Genomic DNA, 26,229 nt, shown 5'->3' on the forward strand with positions numbered 1-26,229 from the left:
CAGAAGATCGAAGCCAACTGCAAAGTGACTTGGGCATGATACCTGTATGGTACAAAAAGTGGCAGTTGACTTTAAATAAGGAAAAGTATGAGGTCACCAACATGATTACTGAAAGAAATGACACAAATCTAAGGGCTGTCAGTACAACTAAATTCTTACGAATTGCAATTACGAACAACTTACATTTGAATAATCACATATAGATAATGTTGTGGGGAATGCAAACCAGACTGCAATTTACTGGCAGAACACTTAAAGAGGCTACCTACAGTATGCTTATCCACCTCTGCTAGAATATTGCTATGCGGTATTGATTCTTTACCAAGTAGGATTGACGGAGGACATCAGAAAGGTCCGAAGAACAATATCTCATAGTAGAGAAAATGTCACAGATATGATAAGTGAGTTGGGATGGTGGTCATTAAAACAAAGGCATTTTTCATTGTGGCGAGATCTTTCCACAAAATTTCAATCAGCAGCTTTCTTCTCAGAATGTGAAAAATTTTGTTGATGCCAGATTTCATTGGGAGCAACAGTCATTGTAACAAAATAAAAGAAATCGAAGCTCGTACAAAAAGATTTAAGTGTTCATTTTTCTCACATGCTATCAGTGTGTGGAACAATAGAGAAATAGTTTGAAGGTGGTTTGATGAACCATCTGCCAGTGATTTCAGTCTGAATTGTAGAGCAGTGATATAATGTGAAACTGAGGGAGGCTAACCAAGGCAGCCAAAAACCTTGTAGTTTGTTACGTTACGTAGTGCTAGGGCCAGTATTCTTTGTTACATTTTGTATTCAGTTTTATTGTTGCTATTTTAATAAACAGATAACACTGAAGAGCCAAAGAAACTGGTAAACCTGCCTAATAATGTGTACGACCCCCACGAGTACTCAGAAGCACAGCAACACTATGTGATGTGGACCCAACTCATGTCTGAAGTAGTGCTGGAGCGAATTGACAACCTGAATCCTGCAGGGCTGTCGATAAACCTGTAAGAGTACGAGGGGGTGGAGATCTCTTCTGAACGACATGTTGCGTGGCATCCCAGATATGCTCAATAATATTAAAGTCTGGGGAGTTGGGTGGTCAGTGAAAGTGTTTAAACTCAGAAGTGTGTACCTGTAGCCACTCTGTAGCAATTCTGGGTGTGTGGGGTTCCATATTGTCCTGCTGAAATTGCCCAAGTCCATCAGAATGCACAATGGACCTGAAGGGATGCAGGTGATCAGACAGGATGATTAGATTCGTGTCACCTACCAGTCATATCTAGATATATCATGGGTCCCATATCACTCCAACTGCACACGCCCCACACCATTACAGTGTTTCCACCAGCTTGAATAGTCCCCTGCTGACATGCAGGGTCCATGGATTCATGAGATTGTATCTATATCCGTACACATTCATCTGTTTGATACATTTTGAAATGACTCGTCCGACCAGGCAACATGTTTCCAGTCAACAGTCCCATGTCCCATCGTTTGTGTGCCGGCCTTAATTCCAATTTCAAACTCACTTAAATCTTGATAACCTGCCATTGTAGCAGCAGTAACTGATCTAACAACACCACCAGACAATTGTCGTCTTGTATTTATTTAGCTATCCATGAACATTTTAAAATGTATGGATAATGTCAGTTGCGTATGTCATACATTTATATATTTATACAGTTTGTTGTCACATGTAGTTAAACATTGTGACATGTAAATTATTTACAATCATTTTTGCTCCTTATCAAAATATTGTAAAACAAAAGCTATTTACAATCATTTTGTACTAAGGAATTCACTTATAGTGTAAAAGCAGTGTTCCTGCAAAAACAATTGAAGATTTTTCCTAAAGCAGTACATGTTATCTGCTTCTTTTATTTTCTGCGGCACGTTATTTACAGTTTTACACCTTCATACAAGAAGCTGTATTGAGCCTTATGTTTATTCTTCCTGTCTAGGTGAAGACAGTGACTTGTTCTTGTACTATAGTTATGAAAACTGCAATTTGTGCTATAATTTTCTATATTTTTCTTGATGTACACTATGGTTTGGAATATAAATTCACAACGAACAGTTAGAATGTCTAACATTTTGAATAGTTCTCTGCAGTAGGCCCACTTACTGCGTTTTGTTATAATTCTTACTGCTCTCTTTTGCATTTTAAATACTTTTTGTAAATTCTGAGCACTGTTTCCCCAGAAAATAATACCATAACTGATTACTGAATGAACATAACTAAAGTATAAAGTATAGAGTTCTCAAACATTCACTACTGCATGCGGATACAATAAGTGCATAACATGTTGTGGATATCTTTTTAGAGAGTTTCATAACATGTTCATCCCACCTCATTTGGCTGTCAATGTGCAACCCTAAGAATTTTGTTGTAGATACATCATCTATGGAGATGTTATCAAGTTTTAAATTTAAGGGACTCTGTTTTCTGTTCATTCTAAAGCATATTGTATTTGTTTTCTTTACGTTGAGAGTTACTTTGTTTTCCTGAGACCATTTGTGAACATCCCTCAGCACTTCAGTAGAATTTTCCAACATTTGTGCTAGTGTCTTACTGGTGATAACTATGTTAACTGTCATCCGCAAACAATATCTTCTCTTCATGGCTGATATGTTGCGGGAAATCATTTATATACACCATAAATAATACAGGGCGTAGTACACTTCCTTGAGGGACCCTAATATTGATATATTGTGGATCATATATATGTTTCTCAATGTACTTTGATCCACTCGAGACATGTGTGATCTCTACTGACTGTAATCTGTTTTTTAGATGTGAATGAAACCATTTGAGAACCACTCCTCTTACTCCTAGTGCCTCTAATTTATGCGACAGCTTCTGGTGGTCAACTGTATTGGTGATATCACTTTGGAAAAGCATGACAATAGAGCTATTGGTCTGTAGTTCTCAACGTTTTTTACATCACTTTTCTTGTGAACTGGTAAAATTTTGGCATGCTTCAGATAGTCGGGGAAGCAACCAGTTTTGAAGGATTCATTTACAATTACTGTTAGTGGAGCTATGGTACCGTTTATGCATTTTTTTCAGCACATACATTAGGATTACATCTAAACCTGCTGAGTTTTTGTTTTTTAATTGCCTTACAACATTGCATACTTCCTCCCCAGTAGCTGGAAGCAATACCATTGAGTTTGTTATATCCTTCTGTATTGGTTGATTAGCACCTTTTGGAAAAAATTTCTGTAAGTTTGTTGCAATGCTACTAAAGTAGGTATTCACATAATTTGCTAATTCTTTTGGGTTACTTTCTAAGTTCTCCTTGTTCCTGATTTATGTGTTTGTACCTCTCTGCTTCACAGTTCCTGTTTCTTGTTTCACTATAGTCCATGTAGCTTTACTTTTATTATTGGCTAAATTTATGAACCTATCGTTGGCTAATTTTTTTTGCAGTGTTGAGTACCTTCCTATAGATCCTTTTGTAGTTTTTGTAGTAGTGCAAAAAAACTGGATCACTATTGTTCTTTTTGATGGAGTTTAGGTATTTACAAGTTTCAGCACTTTTTCTAATCCTTTAGTAATCCATTTATTGTTGGTGGGTGTTCCAATTGGAATTAATGCTTTGGGGAATGTTTCTACAAATTGTAATTTAAACTCAGACATAAAATTGGAGAACTTGGTGTTCACTTTAGTTTCTGTGTATACTCCTTCCCAACTTTCATGTGCTAACTTTAAGGAAAACTCTTGCAAAGCTGATGGAGAGTAGACTCTTTTATATATATGCATTTTTGATTCTTTTTTTACACAAGCTTTTACTTTTATAATCTGACATAGATGGTCAGACAGTCCCAGATTTTTGACAAGTACATCACAATTTTCTCTGCCTACATCTGTATCTACATGGTCAATGGTAGATGATGAATGTGTGGTTATTCTTGTTGCACAGTTGACTGGTGATGATAGACCAAAACTATGTAGGGTATTCATAAACGTGTTACTGGTGTCATCTGTTTTATTTGTATTTATGTTAAAGTCCCCACACAAAAGGATATTATGTTTCAGAGTCAATGCTAGTTCTAGGCTTTGTATAAGTTTTGAAAATAATATCTCTATACAGGTGTTGCCAACCACAGCACCGTATTCTGCCTTTCTACGTATCTCTGTATTTGAATATGCATGCCTGTAAGAGTTTCGTTGGCACTTCATTGTCAAAACAAGCCATATGTAAGATATTGAGTTGCATACAGAGACGTTTTAAGTCACTCACCACCACACACCTCCTCCCACCAACCCCCTGATTAGTTTTTGTGTAACATATTTTCTAGAGTGATCATTGTTAGCATAGTTAACCAGTAAGCAGGTAAGCAGCTATTACATTTATTATTTCCAGTTTATTTGGTTTTATTTCTATGATTTACTAATATGTGTGCCCATGTGAAGAAAATATGGACTAAAATTCTAATGTGGTAATGGAAAATCCTTGTTGAATTAAAAATAATGGTATGAGTAAAGATGACCATTTATATGCAGCAGGGGATGCTCAACCTATCAACAATTGACCATGGCTTTAGGGGTCTATCTTTCAAAACATTTGTTCAAAATCTGTTTAAATGGGCTGTTTTTGTGAAACGCCATTTTCTTGACAGTGAGTGTTTTGCACGATGTTACTAGGGAGTAAATGTGACAACATTGGCTCCTCCTCTTCCTTCTTCATGTGCATTTCACTGCCTTTAACACTCATGCCAAGCAACATTCTTCCCTCCTACAATGTTATGTTACTACTTGTGAACTGTTGTAACTTGCACATTATGAGTAGGGGTTGTGGTAAAGAGGGAGAATGCTTCAGGTTTTTGCTAGAGGATGAGGTGCAGTGTGAGGGATCACGTTCTGTCTCCAGTAGGCATCACAAACATCTGTTTTTGAGCTTACACAAACAACAATGTGCATGACAGAGGTAGTGATCAGTTAAACACTGTAACCATAACATAACCATCTCATCATTCATTTTTGAGACAGTCATGATCAAAATAGCGCAATAATACACACCACAGTGACAGCACAGCTCCAGTGACAATGTGGTCAATATTGCAAATAGTGTGCTGTGCAGTTTGCAACAAATACATCCAGAACACTACGGTGCGAAGTCTCCCAGCCACTGCCAAGTGTTATGTATCAGAACTAGGGAGTCCACACACAAAGTTATAGTTCTCACTTAGTAATGAATTCACGAAAAATGAGTGCAGCTTAACACAGGAAAACATACCACTTCCGTGGGGAGTGGAGGACAGTTTTTTGCTTCAGTGCATAAAGATAGGTATATGTTTTATATGTAATGCTTCTTTAGTCATACCTACAAAGGATAATATTGTACAGCATTTTACAACAGTTCACAAAGACTTCAAATTGGAAGCAGGTGTTGGTAGTGAGATAAGGAGGCAGAAACTTTCAGTAGTCTTTTTTTTTTGTGTAAAACTTACACAAAAAGTCTTTAATTAAACATATAATAATCAGGCATATAATTTCGTGTATCAGAAATGCTAATGAAACATGCAAAATCACTTGACAATGGCACTGTTACGGATTGCTCTCTGGCAGCTATTGAGTCCTTAATTTCTGCATTTAGAAAGAAGTCAGAGAAATATCAGCCACCAGAAACATGGCTCTGTCAAGATACAATCAAACAACAAAAGATGGAATTAATGGCGAAAAATATAAAAGGTCAGCTGATGACAGATATGCAGTCCTGCTTCTGTTTTTTATTGCATTTAGACGAGTCAGTAGACAGTTGATTTGTCTCAAGTTATATTTTTTGCAAGATTGATATTTTCAGATTTCAGTGTAAAACAAAGCTTACGTACAATTTTGAGCTTGGAAGACAGTATAAAAGGAGATATTTTTCAGTGCAGTCACATGCTTCATTTCTGAATACATTTTGAAATTCAGAAACTTGCATTTATTACTACTGATTTAGTGCCTTGTTTGGTAGGCAGATATAAAGGATTTGTTTGCTTGTGCGCAAATGATGAAACTTTACCAGCTTTCTTTGTGTCACTGTATTGTGCATCAGTAATTGCTTCGTGGACATATTTTGAAAATGACACATTTCGTGAGTATTACCACAGAAATTGTGAATTCAGTTCGCTCTCACTATAGAGGAAAAATTTTAGAGTGCTTTTAGAATAATTGGATAGCTAGTGTGGAACTTAGATGGCTAAGTAGTCGTATGGTTCTAAACAGATTTATATAACTTCTGCCTGTAACAAAATCGTTTGTGTTTGCAAGGGAGGAAGATTACTCACAACTGTGTGATTTGAGCTGGTTGTTGGAGCTGGCATTTATAACTAATATGGTAGTTAAACTAAATGAGTTAAACAAAGATCTTAAAGGAAAAAACCAAACCATCATGGACTCATATATCTTTTATATATAAAACATTACACTTCACCTTTTGATAGCACAGTTACAGAAACTAATACTATTTTGGCTACGATATATTATGTGTAGGTATACGTTGGTACTTGTCTGGTTATTCTTTACTTCCATATCATGTCACTTACTAAATTGCTGTCTATGATTTTGTGATCTATGTCTGTATTTTAGTGTACACTCATGTGAAAAAGGACTAACAAGCTGTCTCAAATTCGCTGAAATACAAATATAGATCTCAAAACCATAGACAGCAATTTAATAAGTGACAGTATCTGTATCAACAAACATCAATGGAACAAGAAGCTGCAAAGAAGTATACATGCAATCTGACAGCACTGAAGACAGTTTCAAAACTGGTTTTCAGATTTCAAGGCGATGTAACCTCTTCTGTCTTCGGTAGTTACTTTCCAAAAGTGGATGTGGAAGATATTTCAAGTAAAATGAGTACTCTTGTGGTGAAACTGAAATTAGAAAATAATTTGATTTCAAAATGGTGTTTCCTTAGAATACAGTAAATATAACTTGGTAATTAGTGAGTGTAAAAACCTTTCCTAACAATGTAAGAGTGACATGCTATGTTTTATCATTTTTTTAATCAACTTACCAATGTGAGGCAGCAATTTCAACAATGAACATAGTGAAATCTGAGTGAAAATAAAGCGACTGGTCCTAATTTTTCAGACTGCGTAAGGTTGGCTGTGATAAATTATTCATAGATTACAATAAATTTGCCAGTGATACGCAAAGCCAAGTATCTCACTAAACTTCATCAGCTTTTATGATGGTGTGTATTTTAATTCTTTTCACTTGCATAATACCTTGAAAAATTAATAGTAAACCTACAACTCTACATCCAGAGAAATTGCCATACGTATCTTGTGTAGGTAAAATGGTTAATTTTGGGTGTGTTGCTTTACAAATAAAACTTTACAATGCCACTGGTATCTTCATTTTACTTAACTAAAATACTACAAATTAACTTCATTTTAGTTCAACCATTGACATATGACTCATCTATGCATAATTTTGTAGACTAGAAGTCTGTGTTGGTTTGAAATAAACATACCATGAGTTTGGTACCTCACAGAGTCATAATCTGTTAGTTGTTTCCTTACAAATTGCTCTACATTTGCATTGCTTTTATTATTTATGATAATTCTTCACTCAAGTATAGTTGTCAAAAGTTTGCAAATGAACTACACACGAGTACTGTACTGTCTTCTTGTATAATATTCTGTTTTATACCTCATTTTCAGGTTGAAGATCCATACGACAGACAGAAATGGACCGCATGCCATGGTAAGCTTAAATTTTTATTTTAGTAAACTGATACATATTATTTACAGTGTTACTATTCATCTCATTGTGTAAAACATTTTCTCTCTCTTTCTTCCTCTGTTGCTATTCCTGCATAAGGTGATAAAATAAAAAAGGCAGCACAATTGACTTGAGAGGAAATTCAAACATGGTTCTCACAACTAAAAGAAAGCTATGGTTAATACAAATTAATTCATTGAGCAGATTACAAAGTACAAAAATAAGTGCAGATGCAAAGTTTTGATTTTCCACTCTCAAGGAAGCAGACCTAACATTGTACCAAAATAAATGTAGTCATTACAGACTTAGAAAATATCTTGTAAGATGCTTCAAACTAGAATTACTAGACAACATGTATACTGAGATAGCCATATAATTCACAGTTGCATCTTAAAAGTACCACAGCTACATTTAGTGTGGTTCAAACCCAATTTACTCACACTATAGACACTTAAGTGGATGTAGGAACTAGGAACCAGCAACACAAGTCTATAGCTTCATGCCAAATGGCCTCATGGAATTTGGACGGTTTTGGCTAGGTACACATTTGGAAAATCCAGGGTTCCTGAACTACGGAATAGTCAATGCTGCCATTTGCCTTTGACCACCAAAACTTTATACATGCTTTTCCAACCAGTATGTGTCATACTGGTAGAATGTCATATGCCACAAGGAATGAAGATACTAGCTTATTCACTGATACAAACATAAATTAAAAAGAAACTCATTCCCAAAGTGTACCATTTGCCTATGTGGTGAATACTTCTTGCACTGACTCAGTCATTAGGAGGTTTTCTCTGGGGTATCAGCCATACCTGAGTTGTTTCAGATTTATGCAGATGACCCGTGTTCTCTCCGAATCAACCGTTACATGTAACGGTTCATACATTGCCGTTTTTGGATATCGCAACACCAAGAAGAAAAAGCATGAATTCAGTTAATTTAATACCACAGGTTAGGTACAGGACAAGTAGCAAATGATTAACTTTTCAAATATGTACATGTCCTTTGAGCCCTACTATTCAGTACATCGTGTGGCCATGATGTGCTGCAATTAAAGCTGCTATATGCTTGTGGCATTGAATCAAAAAGGTTCTGAATATGTTCCTGAGGAATTTCCCTCCAAGCAGTTTGTATCCGAGCCCATAAATCCGTGACACCAGTTACTATAGGACCGTGATGCACCAGGTGCCGATCAACCATATCCCATACATAATGATCAAAGCAGACGAATTAAAACTTGTGCTGTGGCCGGGACTTGAACCCGGGTCTTCTTCCTTGCTAGGCAGAAATGCTAACCATTACACCACCGCAGTACGACGGTCGACATTGCTGCACTGCTGTTGAAATTGCTTGTTAACATTTTATAAAATTTTAGACTTCATTTACTTATTTTAAAGTTTATTTGTGTTAATATTTGCCGTAAAATTAACTTATTAGTGGATTTTCATTAATCTCAGTCTTTCTTCCTGTGTTATTGACTCAAGTGGTCTATTATTTGTGAGTGTGCTCGCGTCGTGCGTGTGCTCGCGTCGTGCGTGTGCTCGCGTCGTGCGTGTGCTCGCGTCGTGCGTGTGCTCGCGTCGTGCGTGTGCTCGCCTCGTGAGTGTGCTCGCCTCGTGAGTGTGCTCGTGTCGTGAGTGTGCTCGCGTCGTGAGTGTGCTCGCGTCGCTCATCTAAGCCTCACGCCTCAATAGTGTGTTTACATTTTGGGGCGTGCACTGCAGCTGTAGCGTTTATAAAGCTAAGTACTGACAAACTTATTTGTGCTCTGTAATACAGGTACTAAATTTAATAGTTTTCAGCTGTTAGTGGTGAATTAATGACTTAATAAACTTTTGTAGTCATTCGCTTGCTGTGTTTTTTAGAGTTTTCTGTGCATCTAAGTTGTTTAGTACATTTCATGCTTTAGTTTTCAACTGACATTATTATTGTTTCTAGTGAGCTATTTCAGTAAAATTTTCATTCAGTGTTTTAACTTCGCTTTGTGTTCCAGTGGCCATTTGAATTTTTTGGTTTTAGCTAATAATTTTGTCAAATTTTGTTGGTATTGGTATTAGCTGTGGTGTAGTGGTATTAATACAAGTAGTTGCTTTCTTAATACACACAGAATTTTGAGACCGCTATTGTTAGTTCTACTGGGGTAACTGAACTTTGGTAGCATAGACATATAGTTTTTTTTCAGTAACTGTAAAATTTTACCATGAGTGAGAAGTGTGGGCTCTGTCGTAGGTTTGTGAGTAGTGGGTTACGGTGTGGGATTTGTTCAAAGTATTTTCATTGGGGGGAATGCAGTGTGAATGCCAGTGGTCATTTTAGTGAGATCCTCTCCTGGGAATGCAGAATCTGTAGTAGAAATAAGTTGATAGAGGAGCAGGAGCATAAGATCTGTGCCCTTCAAGAGCATAAGGTCTGTGCCCTTCAGGTGCAGTTACAATGTGCAAAGAAGTAAATAGCTAGGTTGAGGAGGGTGAAGGTTGGTGGGGAATGGGAACTGGCAGTTGGCAAGATAGCAGCTAGGAAGAGGAGGTATTCAGACAGTTTTACTTTATGTACATGCAATAGACATGACCAACTGTCAGAGTTGTGTGTAGAGGAGCCTCTTGTAGCTGTAGATGTAGGGAACATGCAGCAGTCCTCAGCAATTAGGAGGCCTAGGTTAGTCGCAAAGTCTATCAGAAAGAAGAAGGTTCTGCTGCTAGGTAGTTCTCACAGTAGAGGTGTGGGCCAGCAGTTGCAGGAAGTGTTCGGGAGTGAGTACCAGGTCACCAGCATTGTGAAGCCCAGTGCAGGGTTGGCTCAGGTGACTGACAGCGTAGAGGAGTTACGTAAGAATTTTATGAAGGAGAATCAGCTAGTGATAGTGGGTGGAGCAGGGAACAGTCTCAATAGGGATGGGGGAGTAGGATGTAGGTGGTGACCTGGTAATGATAGCTACTCAAACTGGTGGCACTGATGTGCACTTCGTGCAACTGTTTCAGCATCATGATCGACCTCACCTTAATGCAGCTGTTAAGTGCGTTAACATGGGGCTGGGGAGGGCACTGATGGCAGAGGGCATGGGTCACATCTCAGTGGTGGCAGTTGGGTCTATCAGTAGATTGGGTTTCACTAGGCATGGCTTGCACCTCAATAGGTATGGGGAGGGGATGCTTATAGGTGACAGTGTAGTGGGTGGTGGTGGTGGTGGTGGTGGTGGTGGTGGTGTCGTCAGTCACGGAAAAATTCCTGTAGTAGTTAGTGTTAGAGGTGCACCTAGTGAACTGCCTATAGATGTTGACTCTAAAATTATTGGTATGATGGAGCACCACTTAAATAATTTGACAACTCAGAGGCTTCCTTTACCAGGCTACAGATTAGCTGGCTGTTTCTCAAGGAGTTCCTTGTGGGTTGGGGGAGTGGCTCTGTACATTAAAAAAAAAACAGTGTTCAATTTGAGTCCATAGACTATCACGACCCTGCACTGAACAGATATTTGAATGTTGTGCAGCAGAAGTTGAATTTAGTGAAACTAAACTTCTAATGGTTGTTGTTTATAGGTCCCCTAACTCTGACTTCAGGGCATTTCTGCTAAAGATAGAGAAGCTTCTTGATTCATTTTGCAGGAAGTACCAGAAATTTTTTAATGTGGTGACTTCAATATAAATTTTGTACATGATGGTGCAAGAAAAATGTTGGTAGATTTCCTAAATTCATATGATCTGATGTAAACTGTGTTATTTACAACAAGGGTGCAGGGGAACAGTAGCACAGCCATAGACAATATTTTTATTCATTCTTCATTACTAGATGGGCATTCTGTTAGTAAAAGCGTGAATGGCCTTTCAGATCACGATGCACAAATTTTAAGACTAAAAGGCTTTTGTATTCAAACCAATGTCATATTTAATTACAAACTTTGTAGGAAAGTTAATCCAACAGCAATAGAGAGTTTTTTAAACCTTGACAAGGAACAAAAGTGGCAGGATGTTTAGTGCCGATGACATAGATGATAAATACAATGCTTCCCTTAACACATTTCTCATGCTTTTCAAGTGTTGCTTTCCTTTAGAACATTCTAAACGGGGTACTAGCAGTAATGGGTAGCCCGGGTGGCTGACTAGTGAGATAAGGATATCATGCAGAACAAAGGGGGAATTATATCAAAATGTTAGAAGTAGTCTCAATCAAGCCAAGGTAGCCCATTACAAACAGTATTGTAAGGTGCTTAAAAATGTTATCAGGAAGGCAAAGAGTATGTGGTATGCAAGTAGAATAGTTAATTCACAGGATAAAATTAAAACCATATGGTCAGTTGTGAAGGAAGTGTCTGGTCAGCAGCACAAGGTTAATGATACAAATTCAGTTCACAGTAAAAATATTTGTTACCGATAAATCAGATGTATGTACAGTATTTAACAATAATTTTTTAGCATGGCTGGTGAATTAAATAAAAATTTAGTTTCTACAGGAAATCATATAACTTTCTTGGTAAATGCCTTTCCGAGATTGATGTCTGAAATACTCCTCTGTGATACCAACAACGGGGAGATTGAGTCAATAATTAAATCACTGAAGACTAAGAAATCTCATGGGTATGATGGATTGCGTAGCAGAATATTAAACTATTGTGCTGCAAATGTTAGCCCTATATTTAGCCAAATTTGTAATTTTTCCTTTAGGAATGGTCAGTTTCCTGAGCGATTAAAGTACTCAGTAGTAATACCCTTTTATAAAAATGGAGAAAGGGATAATGTAGATAATTTTAGATCTATTTCTATGGCATCAATGTTTTCTAAAGTTATTGGAAAGGCTGTGTATGTAAGGATAATTGATCATTTTGTATCACACGACTTGCTATCAAATGTACAGTTTGGCTTTAGAAGTCATTTAACAACTGAAAATGCTGTATTCTCTTTTCTCTGTGAGGTACTGAATGGGTTAAACAAAAGGTTTCAAACACTTGGCATATTTTTTGACTTCACTAAGGCATTTGATTGTGTTGATCACAAAATATTGTTCCAGAAGTTGGACCATTACAGAATACGGGGAGTAGCTCACAATTGGTTCACCTCCCACTTTAGCAACAGGCAGCAAAAGGTCATTATTCGCAATGTTGATAATGGCTGCGATGTGGTATCTTAGTGGGGGTACTGTCAAGATGCGGGTGCCCCAGGGATCAGTCTTGGGGCCACTCCTGTTCCTTATTTATATAAATGATATGCCCTCTAGTATTACAGGTAACTCTAAAATATTTATGTTTGCTGATGGCTCTAGCTTGGTAGTAAAGGATGTTGTGTGCATCATTGACTCGGTTTCAAATAGGACAGTGCATGACCTCAGTTTATGGCTTGTAGAAAATAAACTAATGCTAAATCACAGTAAGACTCTGTTTTTACAGTTTCTAACACACAATTCAACAAAACCGGACATTTTAATTTCACAGAATGAACATATGATTAGTGAAACTGAACAGTTCAAATTTTTAGGTGTCCAGGTAGATAGTAAACTGTCATGGAAATCCTGCATTCAGGATCTTGTCCAAAGACTTCATACTGCAATTTTTACTATTCGAATGGTATCAAAAGTGAGTGATACTTTGACACGAAAATTAGTCTACTTTGCTTATTTTCACTTGCTTATGAGTTATGGTATTATATTTTGGGGTAACTCCTCCCATTCTACAAGGGTATTTTTGGCTCAGAAACGGACGGTTTGGGCAATAAGTGGTGTGAGTTCATGAACCTCTTGTTGACCTCTGTTCATGAGTCTGGGTATTTTGACATTGTCCTCTCAATATGTATATTTCTTATTGTCGTTGTTACCAATGTTAGTTTATTCCCAAGAATAAGCAGCTTTCACTCGGTTAATACTCGTCAGAAATCAAACCTACATTTGGATTGGACTTCCTTAACTCTTGTGCAAAAAGGTGTGCAGTATAATGCTGCATCCATTTTCAATATTAAGCTGCCACTCAAATTCAAAAATCTTAGCAGTAATCCAAGCACTTTCAAATCTAAACTGAAGAGTTTCCTCATGGGTCATTCCTTCTATTCTGCCGAGGAGTTCCTTGAAAAATTAAGCTGATTTTTATTGTATTGCTGATAGCGTTTACTTAAACCTACGGACTCACTTTTTTAAGGTTCATGAACATTTATTTTTATCTGTTATTACTTCTATGTTGTAATTTCATGTACTGACATGTTCCATGACCTCGGATATTTGCTCCTCAATTTGGTCCTGTGGAACTTGAAAAGTAAATAAAAATAAAAAATAAAATTGCTGCATGAACTACCTAAGCTTTGTGCCCTCCCAAACACAAACTTCAGTACAATTGAGCAAGCCCCCCCCCCCCCCCCCCCCTCCAAAAGAAAATGCAGGGGCATCAGTCTCCTCCACCCTGTTGTAGAAGCAAAAGCCTCCTCCTGCTCCTCTTGTGCAGAAGCGGTCCCTTGTTGCCCTCTCTTCCTAGGTCTCCACTAATGCCACAGCGGACACATGCCAGTGGCTCAAGGAGCCAAAAGCTGCTGAACAAAGAGCTTCACGGTCTTCCTCCGTTCCTGAAGCTACTTCGGAGAATTCTTCCCAGCAAGCCCCTTAAGTGAAGAAAGAGAGCAAGTAAACTAAGTAGTAGTCTGCTAAGAAATACGACCCTCTGGTGGCACCACCACCACCACCACCACCACCGTCTATCAATTCTGCATCTGAGGATGCAGTGGAGATCTTAGTGTCACCTGCGGACCTGGATCTCACCGATGCCTCGTCCACCATGGCAATGGCTACATATACTCAATTGGTGCCAGCAGATGGATAAAGTGCACTGAAGGTCAAATAAAGCATTTCATAATGAAGATCAGTTGCAAGCCAGAGATGGGTCTGTTATGTTTTAGGGGTCTTTCTCTTGTTGTGAATTGGAGCCACTCACTGAGGTGAACCAGTATGTTTAAGTAAACGTAGTGAATGGCCAGATGTTACATTTCAGTCAACATCTGAGTGACGATTGTGCTATTGAGATCCCTACTTTTCAAGACTACAGCGAGGTTCATAGAGATGGAAGAATATGTAACTGGTTTTCTGAACACTTCCCCACCCTATTACATTTCGATTGGTGTGCAAAATCACCTGATGCGAACGCCATTCAAAGTTAAAATAGAATTTTTTAAATGCAGGATGTGGGGATAGGTGGTGTTCATTATTGCTGTACTCTGTTATCCACTTCAGAAGGTCGCTCTGCTGTTTGTTTAATAAATAAATCCATACTGGGATCAAAAACCACATTGAAATCATGCTTACCTTATTTCCTGCCTGTACCAAAAGCAAGGCTGAGGACTGAACTCAGATGACACAGCAATAAAATTGACGAGTTACACACAGACATGAATTCCGTTCATGATAAGATACATTTTACGAGAGAGAGAGAGAGAGAGAGAGAGAGAGAGAGAGAGAGAGAGAGAGAGAGAGCAAAATAGACAGTTAAATTTCTTGGACATCACATAAAGATTCAAAACAACCAACACACATTTAACATGTACCAAAAATTGACAACAACATTCAAAGTCATACATGAGACATCACAACACACCACTTCTCAAAAGCAGGCAGCACTTAGACACATGTTCCACAGACTAAACATAGTACCATTGGATACAGACAATTACAAAAAAGAAGTGAATACCGTAACACAAATAGCCACCAACAATGGATACAAAGAGAACATAGTAACAAAGCTGAACAAGAAAATCAAGAAAAAGAAAAGAGCAAACGCCCAGCTGTCACCAACACAAGATCAAAATCACACACAAAATACCAAAATAGGAACAACACAAAATGTGAAAGAAACAGAAAATAAAAGGTGGTACACAATAACGTACAATCACAAATACACACACAGAATATCCAATATTTTCAAAAACACAAGACATAAAAAGAATCCACCAAACCAACAACGCAATTCAGAAATACTTCTAAAAAAAAAAAAAACTGACCTACACCAGAAATCAGGAATATACCAACTGAAATAAAATACGTGTGATGGAAGGTACAGTCTTTGACGTAAAAACTGACCCCCTTCCTGCCACCACAGAGACTAAGTCCTAGTTGCTCACTTAAGGTGACCAATAAAACTGACCACCCCTAACAATGCTAAGTCCAGTCCAGCTGTCTGCACAATCTGGCAACACTTTAAGATGTGGAAGTGTTCTCTAAGTCTGAAATGTTGCTGTGTTCTGTGAGCTTGTGGTCTAGTGGTAATTGTTGTGCTTTCTAAACTTACAGTCACATGTTCACATCCAACTGTATCTCTATTTCTTTTCTTTTTTTACCATATTTCGGCTGTCGTCTAAAGTTATGAGTCTGATTGTATATCGAATATAATTCTCTTCACATACTATCCACCAGTAATAACAAATACTTCCAGAAACAATTCTGCAGGACAGCTCACGACTGTGTTGCGATCAGAACAGCTTACACTCAAGTGTTTCCTCACACTGCAGTGGCTACCGGCCAGACGTCACCCGCTGCCTGAAATCGGGCGCTGCCCAGGTGAACACGTGGCGACTCTATCAGTGTATGTATCAACTGTCACTTTCGAATTTGAAGTTTTAGTTATGTCTTGCAGCTTAGCATTGGATTTTGCATACTTGAAAATCATGAACTACAGTTAAGCGTTGCAAAATTTGGTCGCAGGTACAAAAAGGTGTAATATCTGCAACACGATATTTATTTTTTATATGAAAGAGGGGTAAATGCAGAGGAGTCAGCTCAAAAGATTTGAACTGTGTGTTTGGAGCGAGTGCTTTTGGGAAAAATACACCAGAAAAAGATATTCTTGTTTCAACAAAGATAATTCTGGCATGAATAATTTTCAACATTAATGAAGTCTTGACTACCGATATAAGTGATTGATTACCATTTAACCATCATGTGACATTTAGATTCAACAGGCAAGGCTCAGACGTCTGGTGTAGGAGTACTGCATGCTCTAATTCGAAATGACAATAATCAATGTAATGACTGTTACTGCAGGTTTGCTTTAACGTCATCAGGTCATTTGTTGAGCTTTCCTATGCAGTACTGTTAGTGGTGACGTGTTATGATGCCTTTATTATTAACTTCCTAAAGAAATGAAAGGCTGAGCCCTACCAAAAGACATAAACTGGAGCAGAGTTGTATGAACATAATATTTTCCAACTGATAACTCCAAAAGTGTGTTTTGCGCTGCAAATTCTTCCCCAAGTGTGTGTCCATAACACCTGGAATTTGTTGCCAACAACTGAGACACCTTTTGCTAGCAGTGTCTCTGCGTAATTGATTGTCACATGTGGTGTTCAACAGACAGCAGTCGTCACTATCACTGCAATCGATGTACAAACTGAATTGTTACCGAACCCATGTCCTGCGTATTACGTTAAGTAAGATGTTTTAACTCTGATATCGTTAGCAGAGACAGTGCACATTTGTCACAGCTCGCGAGAAGTGCAGCGATTAGCAGTGCCCAATGCCGCCGCAATTTGTTTGTGTTGGCTGAGCCTGGACACTGCAGTAGATACTTCACCATAAACAGAAAGAAATCACCTTCTCTCTGAATGCAGTGAGCGGACATCACTGCCTGTATGTTCTTACAGTAAGCAACGTGAGACTCTACTCACAGGTGCCCATCGAGCAATTGGAACAGGTATCATGTCATTAGTCATCAGAATATTAAGCAGTGATGAAATGTCCTTTCTATTTGAATCCCAAGAAAACAGGAACCTTCTCATGAAATAATGTGAGGTGATATCAAAATTTATCCAACACACAAAAATTAACTGTGGAGCTTTCGTGCATGCAGTAGTAACACACAAGGAAATATTATGTCTTGGAAGTGTATACTTCATTTCCTCCTCTCATATCAATGCCCTCATTTTAGTATGAAGTGAGAAAATAAACACACAAAACTAAAGTTTCTGAGAAGCATGTAATTAATTTCCTCTTCTCATACGATAGCTTTTGTTTTAGTATGAAGTGAAAAATGAACAGTTTAGAGTTCTGAAGTATAATACGACACCAGGTTCTTATTGTAGACCCTATCAGAAATGCAAAAAGCAGGGAGCTCTCCCATTGTGTTGTCCAACAGTCTGTTTCCTTTCATGCATTACTACTGCTCACAGATTCTTATTTAAGGTCTTGCAGGCATCACGTTCATCAGCAGAATGAACCTTATGTTGTGATAATTATGGTATGGAAAAAAATGCAACAAAGACAAGTTCCCCTAGAGCAGTGAAGATATTTGCATATATCTGTATTCAGCAATGACTACCAGCAGCCACAACACTTTACAAAACTGATGCTGTAGGCCACACAACTGTGAATGCACTTCAGACTTCATTCAGTAAGTCGTTAGGGGATGGACGGAAACATCAAATCAACATCGCTTTCAGTCGTATTCAGTCCAAAATGAGGTGTTAAGGTAGTTGAGTGTTCTAGAAATTACACTGCAATAATTCTGATATAAGTATTCTGATAGCTAGAAGAACCAAGTAGTGTGAAACCATCGGGAACTACATTAATATCAAACTGCAAGAATTCAAGACAATACGTGGATGCTTCCCTTCGCTGGGTAACCTCTTACTTTTATTGAGGATTCTCTCTGCACTAGGCATAATGCAAATGGAACTTCACATTCATGAGGTGCTTTCCACTATTCCTGACAAACATCAGCAACTTGTAATCACTGTGAGTAATAACTGTGTGATGATGATGGTACAGGTTGTCAAACTGCTTACAGTAATGTTAGTGGTGTCGCACATAATCTAGTGCTGACTACCTAAGGAAAGATAGTGTGGTGGTGTCGTTACTTCTCTTCACTTGGCATCAGCCTGTGTAATCTGATTTAACAAACATGGTTCCCCATTCATGGGCTGCTAATAATACTGTATGACTACAGAGATCATCATGCAGTTGTTACATTAATTCTGCAGTGTAAAATATTACCGTCAGCTATGCAGCTGAAATAATTCACTAAACAGGTACTCAATGTTGCAAATAGTTAAGTGATCGGCTCACTGCAATCCTACTTCTACTGTTCATAAATACTTGTATACTGACCATTTGTTATTTGACTAAATATGTGCTACAATCTGATTTGCATGTATATGTCGTGGGTTAGGGTCATCACATAGCAGTTACTAAGAAATGGATGTCGTTGAAGTCCCATTACATTGATGGCAAGACAAATGTTCACAGATCACCTGTATTGCCTCAAAAAACAATTGTATCTTAAATATCGAAGGATAGACATCCACTTTATCACAGGACATTGAAATACAGCAACAGCAGCAGATGAAAATTTGTGCGGGACCGGAGTTTGAACCTAGAACTCCTGCTTACGAGGCAGATGCGCTGACCATTGCACTATCCGGACACAATGGCCAACCTGCCTGCAGGACCTATCTACACACGCTCCTCGTCGGACACAAATTCCCATCTTTGCCGCATACCACATATGCAGTACCCCTCCACCTCTCCCCCCACCCTGTCCATTATTCCACCCCCACGAGGGTTCGGACAATGACATGAGTCTAGCACTGAAAACTTTCGATGGCCCATCAAGACCTGAATAATTATACAGGATGTTGCAGGAGGAATAGTAATTATTGCAAGAGACAGTAGTGTAGACAAATTGCAGAAAAAATGCCATATAACGTGTGTCCAATTTTTATTGAGTTGGGTTCAATGCATTATCGTTTCATTTATTGGTCCTTTCAGGACCCCATTGTCTACACTTCCTTGAAAATGATCTTCCAGCATTATTAGAAGACGTTCCTTTGGCTACAAGAATGTGTATGTTCCTCCAGCATAACGGGGCTCCTGCACATTCTAGTCAGGTGACACATAATCCAAACCTAACATTTCCTGGAAGATTGAACAGTAGATGTGTATACTTTCCTTGGCCACTATGGTCCCCAGACTTTATCCCTTTGGATTTTTGCCTGTGGGGATGGTTCAAAGACGCAGTTTACAAAGAAAAGGTAAACTCACAAGCCGATGTGGTCGTTTGGATTATGAATAGTGCAGCCCTCATAAAAGAATGCAAAGACGACCTCAGAAGAGCTACACGTGGTGTAATCAAGAGAAGTCAAATGTGCATGGAAGTTGGTGGGGGATTTTTTAAAATAAAGTTTGAAAGTCATTTGCTTTTGCTCTGAGTTTGATAGGGTTGAATACTAACAGCTGTATCTTTGTACTCAATAAAAAGTGGACACACTTATATGGAATTTTTTATGCAATTTGTCTATACTACCACATGATAAAACGTCTACTATTACTCCTGAAACAACCTGTATATGCACATACGTGTAGCATCTGTTGTCACGGACATGTCCGAAAGAGAAGACACCATGTATCCAGGTTTCTCTGCTATTCGGAAAATCTTTGGCAACTCATTGATAGTGACGGACTGGAGCTGTATTAACCTACTCATTTCACTAGAAATAGTTCAATTTTCTGAACAATTCATGTTTAATTAGTGACAGCGATTTGGAAAATTTACGTTTGAGAGATGGTTACTTTAGACGTTAATTATAGTGTCTCTCATTGTTTACTTCATGGGAAACCTGCTTCTTTCTACCCTAGCCTATACTACAGCAATGAGTGAATGCTCACATTGTTGATACCTCACCAGATGTGCTACTGCAACTGTAGCCAAAGATTAAAGTACTGCTGGAAAATTATATTTCAAGTCAGATGGTTTTGCTTATCCTCTACTTGTCATTGAAAACAATTGTAACGAAATTAAGTATAGGAATCCTACTAAACCCTTGAGTTCATACTTTGGTGCTGTGCAAATGCAAAAAGTAGTTTTTTCACAATTATCAGAAGACAGATGGAGTTTGTTAGACTCCGCCAATTATGACTGCATTATTAACTATTTTTTGAATGTTAGAGCTGGAAGAATAGAAACATCAGATTTTTGCCATATGGAATATTTGAATTCATCTTTAAGCCTTCACGTTTCAAGCAACAGCAGAATATCTGTCAGAAAAGCTGACAACAAGAAGCCAGGTCATGCCTATCTTTTGGCGGGTGTGCCAATGACAGTGATCTCAATAATAATATGGTATAGCAAAGATAAGTTGCCAACTCAGCCACTGGAGAAGCTCCAAAATTGTGAATTATGTCTGGTGAATACGCTTTCAAGATTTCAGTCTGATTAAGACAGTAAAACATAAATAATTGTCGCAGTTATTAATTTATAACATTTCGTTTACAATCAGTGCATCGATGTATTACAAGTAATTACACTCTAGCCCCTAAACCTAGTTACAGAAATTCGAAAAGACTCATTGACATATGAGGAGATTCCGGCATTTGCCACCCATAACTTTGAGACAAAGCTATAGTCATTTCCGAGGTCACTCACAGAACATATCAGCTGGTATCCTTCCTGGTAGTATAACTGAAACTTGGCAACACAGAATATGTTTGGCAATTCTGTGACAGATGAGTTACTTCCTTGATGGCACGGAACTATCCTGCTAAATTCACTTGATACTACCGTGTCATTTCAGTTGAATAATGTGTGTGATTTTCTCTTGATGTTATATCCTTATATCAGTTTATGCTTTTGAGTCAACAAAAATCTTTCCACACGGGAAATAAAACTGCTCCCATTTCTTATGTTGCAATTCATCTGTCATAGCTGCTACTGGGCCAGTAAGTCAAGACATACGCTGCACCTCTTTGTTAGCTTCGAGGTAACGTGCTTGCCTACCAGGTGCAAGCTGCTTTCATTCGCCTTTCGAGACTCACTGAAAGCCATATTTCTAATTCTTTTATAGCAGAACTATAAGCAGGCAGATGGACACTCAATAAGGGAATCGTAAGACAGCGCTCGAGCCAAATCCGTTTTGCTAGTTTCAGTGCCCCTTAGTGTCAGAAAGAGAACCTATTGCTACTGCAAAATTCATAATGCCACTTTTGTTTTCTGCTGACATATTTTTGTTGTTGTGAATACATAATTTTATTTGTGAACTGCCACATTTTCATAATACTTGAATATGATACAGGACATGAAGTAAATACAGACATTTTCGAAGTCAAAAGTCGGTAATAGCCTACTAATTCGTGTTAAAGTAAGAACAATCGTCTTACAGCCACTTAATGCTCTATTAAGATAGACTGCCACCGTGATGCTTTTGTAGTAAGTTGAATTTAATTTGTACAATGAGTATTTTAATTGCATTTTCCTTTAGTTTATTGAACACGAGTAATTATCAAAGAGAAGTTAATCAGCAACAGTATATTCTTCCACAATATCTAAAACAATCTGATAATTCTGAAGTAGTTTACAAATTTTGTACCTGTAGAAATCTACTGGTTCTAACGATGTCATTAAACCACTCTAGTTTGAAGAGCATTTTCGTCTAGTTATGAATTGCCTTGATGGTTGATGGATCAGGAGCGGGAAAGGTAAAAGTTTACAAGTATACAATCAGATGCCTGAGAGATGATTTCCCTATCAATAGAAGCACCTGAGAGAGGACTTCCCTATCAATCTCCTGGATAGTTTTGTTTCTCCATTCAATAGAGTGCATTATCATGCAGTAGCACACGTGATGTAATTGTGTCAGTCGATTTTCTTACACTGCGACTGAAAGGTGTCTCAGTTGTTGGCAACAAATTCCAGCTGTGATGGATACACACTTGGTGAAAAATTTGTAGCGCAAAACACACTTTTGAAGCTATCAGATGGAAAATATTATGTTCACACTACTCTTTGCTCCAGTTTACGTCTTTTGGTAGGGCTCGACCTTTCATTTCTTCTTAGGAAGTTAACAATAAAAGGCATTGTAACTCATCACCAGTAACAGTATTGTATAGGAGTGTTCAATGAGTGACATTATGATGTTCAAGCAAAACTGCAATAATAGTCACTCCATTGATTTTTGTTGTTTCGAATTGGAGCATGCAGTAGTCCTACACCAGATTTCTGAAAATGGTCTGTTGAATGCAAAAGTCGCATGATGGTTAAATGGTAACCCATCATTTATATCAATAGTCTAGACTTCCTTGTGGAAAATCATTCATGCCAGAACGATCTTTGTTGAAACAAGAATATCTTTTTCTGGTGTATTTTTCCCAAATGCACTCGCTCCACACACAGTTCAGATTTTCATGCTGCCTCCTCTGCATTCACCCCTCTATTATACCAAAAATAAATATTGTGTTGCAGATTTTACACCCTTTTCCACCTGTAACCCAAAAATTTTGTGACTTATTATCTTGCAAATTTTTTAAAAAAAATTTAAGACACCAACTTCCATTTTTCCATAATTATTGAATGCACCTTTCTAGATACACTGAACTAGAGTTATGGCTAAAATTGTATTGTGGGTCATGTTATCTCCCCCCCCCCCCCCCCCACTCAACTTTTTGACAGAATTTTGTAAATAAATGAACAAAAACCAGAACAACTCAGCATATGTTAATTATTCTAGTTCCACGTGTGTTGAATCTCACACTTGGTATGCTGTGAAAATTTCATGTCTCTACCATCAGTACTTTTTTTAGAAAATGGGTCATTTATTGCAAAAAATGTAGTTCAGAGATATTGAGATATAAAACTTTTTTTGTTGCAAATTCTTATACGGACTTACAGTTCTGTTTTTTTTATGCACTAGAATTGCCTTAGCCCATAGTCTTTCTCTTCTTCAGTGTCACAACAGCCCAGTGCCTACGTCCTCCTTTTCTTTCTTGCTTCTTTTGTCATTTGCTGAACAGCTAACTCTGTTTCACGTATACGATGCTCATCCAGTTCTCACAGTCCTTTAGCTGTGTTTTGTCCAAATTTTACCCCTAACTTCTCCAGAACCGTATGTCATTCATAGTTCCCACCATTAAAAGTTATTACAGCATCAATCACTGCTAACTTTATAGAGTCATGAGGCCAACAAACACATTTTTAGGCACACGGCACCACACATTATTATTGAAGGACTCATTCATATTCTGGGTCTTCCCATGTAAACACTTCTTAAGTAGCTCAGAATTTGCCAAATCTCTGTAAATAGGTTGGATTGCCTCCATTACTGCCAAAGGAAGAGATTGTTTGTGTACATTCATGCAGGGTGTAGAAAATTCAGCTTGCCTATATTTACCAAGCGTTTGGTGGAGGTGGACACAAAGCATGACATGGCTTTTCATTGGTTGATATTCGATGAAAGAAAGTGCTCCACATGGCTCTTTTTTATCTTCTCTAAATTGTCACAGGTATCTCTAATGGCCTTCCCATAATATTTCTGTAATTCATCAATTACTTTGTCCGTTACTCTTCCAGCACATTTTATTGTTTGCCATCAGAGTTTTGTGTTACCCAGCTTGGTTTTTAGGTTATGCAGACGTGTTTCCATTCTTTTCTTGGTATGCTCTACACACGCAAGTTATTGTATAGGAACATTGTATGGCTTACTGTTTTGTACTGCAATGAAAGTCTTGCTGTCTCCACCACTTAAGTAATTCACATATCTGACCCCTCTCTCCTGTGAACGCTGGAAAATGTTAACTGCTCCTTTTACCTCCATTCCTCCACTTTTGCCATCATAATTTTTTATACACAGCTGCTTATGAAGTAATTTGTTCTTCTGGTTCACTGTACAACCCTGGCAGTACTTACGGAGAACTTCAAAATCCAAAACTTTTCCAGTGTCAATATTAACTGCAGATGTAAAACCATTTTTAGAACTAAACCCACACGTTTGCCAGTATCGATCCAAAGCAATGCTGATGTCTGTGTTACCCTAATTTTTTCAACAGCTTCTGATGTAGCAGCAATCATTGAATCTTCAGCTACAGCATTTAGTGTCTCCAATTGCTGTTACATATTTCGTATACATAGAAGGTGGTTTTGGCAAATTCAACACAGTGCTTAGAACATTACCAGCACTTGCACCTTTCCCAGTGCATCTTAGGCCATAGAACAGTCTCACATTAGTTTCATACAATTCATTACCTGAACACTGTGATAAAGTATGAAATGCTTTTTCGTTTTTGCACTTCTGACGTTTAATAATTAATTTACACGCAACGCCTATTCTAGCTCCAATATCCTCATAAAGTTTAAGTTCACCACCACAAAGACAGCAAGAGACAGTTTGAGAAATGACTTGTGCAAGGATTTGCAGATCAATACTGACATTGTTCATAATATCATTACTTTTACCACTGTCACCCATTTCTAAAGTAACTTTCCTTTTCCATGCACAAGGAGGGGTGGTCACTTCTAAAACATTATCGTGGTTTCCTTCACTGCTAGCACACATGTTTTCAAGTACTTCAGAAGAAAATGCAGGTCTCACATATCTGTTACAAGCAAATTCGCATTCCTTGAAGTTACTTTTACACTTAGTCATTTTATTTGTGTATAAAAAGCAATGGAAGTTAGCTTACTACAGAAATAGCTGATAATCACACTACTTTTAATGAAAACTAGTATCAGAAACAAAGGACTGATTTGTTTATTCATAATGCCAACTTCTGAGACGTAGCAGTAGGCACAAAGCAAAGCAATTCAGCAATTCACAGCCTTCTAGACTGTGTAGTTAGCAAGATATGACTGCTCAACTGTTGCAGTATATGCGTAGTCGTGAAATTTGACAGTCATCGATGTCGACATTCAAAATATTATTTGAAGGTTTCACAATTGTCCAATTTTAATGTATTGTATACCAAAATGTTCAAGAAAATCCAGAGTACATTATGGAGCAGAAATCAGAAAATATCAATTTTCAACAAATTTCACGTACAATGTCCCCTTAACTGTAGTTCTTGATTTTCAAGTATGCAAAATCCAATGCTAAACTGCAAGATAACCACAACTACAACTTCAAATTAAAAAATGACAGTTGATACATACACTGATAGCGTTGCGCTGCGTGCACCTGGTCTGTGCCCAGAAACAACTCATAATTGATCAGACCAATGCGACAAAGCACACGCTCTTTAAACTAACTGATTGCGTAATATAACATTAAATATACACATATAACCACAGGCTCCACTTAACACTATCGCCCTTCCCAGAACACTGACTTTGTTCAGTTTGCGAAACCACGAGGAACTGAGGTGCAGCTGGGAGGGTCTTTGATTTGTTAGCCTCATTCAGTTTACGTTTACTAGACATAGATTGAGGAGGAGATGTTTGGCTCATTGCAAGAATATCCCCCATGATTGCCAGTGTCTCCGATGACGGAGATTATGATTAAGATTTTGAGTAATCATGTTTATTGCCATTTTTGTGCCTATTTCAGGTTCATACTTTTGTTTACATTCGACCTATTTGTGATTTCTTAAATCATAATTTTTGCAGAAAATGTAAGAAAATGGTGAGAAATTGTATTCTGTGCACTAAATGTGACACAGTATTTCACTTTTGATTGGTAACGTTGATCCCTCATTAAAAGAAGATAGGAAATTCACAAAAGATAGAACATTTGACTCTTGCAAGCATAAATCAGTAATCAACAGGGACAAGGCCCAGTGTGAATGAACTGAATCTAACA

At 37.9% G+C, this 26,229-nt stretch overlaps 2 protein-coding genes across 6 annotated transcripts in view; both read left to right on the forward strand.

Moving 5' to 3' along the window:
• Positions 1-26,229, forward strand: part of LOC126297716 (dnaJ homolog subfamily C member 21-like) — a 242,382-nt gene that overhangs the window by 61,659 nt on the left and 154,494 nt on the right. The gene's annotated exons all lie outside the window — the stretch shown is intronic.
• The window catches only part of LOC126297718 (methyltransferase-like 26), a 72,398-nt gene that overhangs the window by 37,359 nt on the left and 8,810 nt on the right, over positions 1-26,229 (forward strand). For both annotated transcript variants that reach the window (XM_049988857.1, XM_049988856.1), the window contains exon 2: positions 7,654-7,696. In XM_049988857.1, coding sequence (XP_049844814.1) covers positions 7,680-7,696 — 17 coding nt within the window. In that variant the 5' untranslated portion in view covers positions 7,654-7,679. The remainder of the gene's footprint in view (positions 1-7,653; positions 7,697-26,229) is intronic.

Source organism: Schistocerca gregaria, chromosome X (genome assembly GCF_023897955.1).
Source record: "Schistocerca gregaria isolate iqSchGreg1 chromosome X, iqSchGreg1.2, whole genome shotgun sequence".
NCBI classification, from domain to species: Eukaryota; Metazoa; Arthropoda; class Insecta; order Orthoptera; family Acrididae; genus Schistocerca; species Schistocerca gregaria.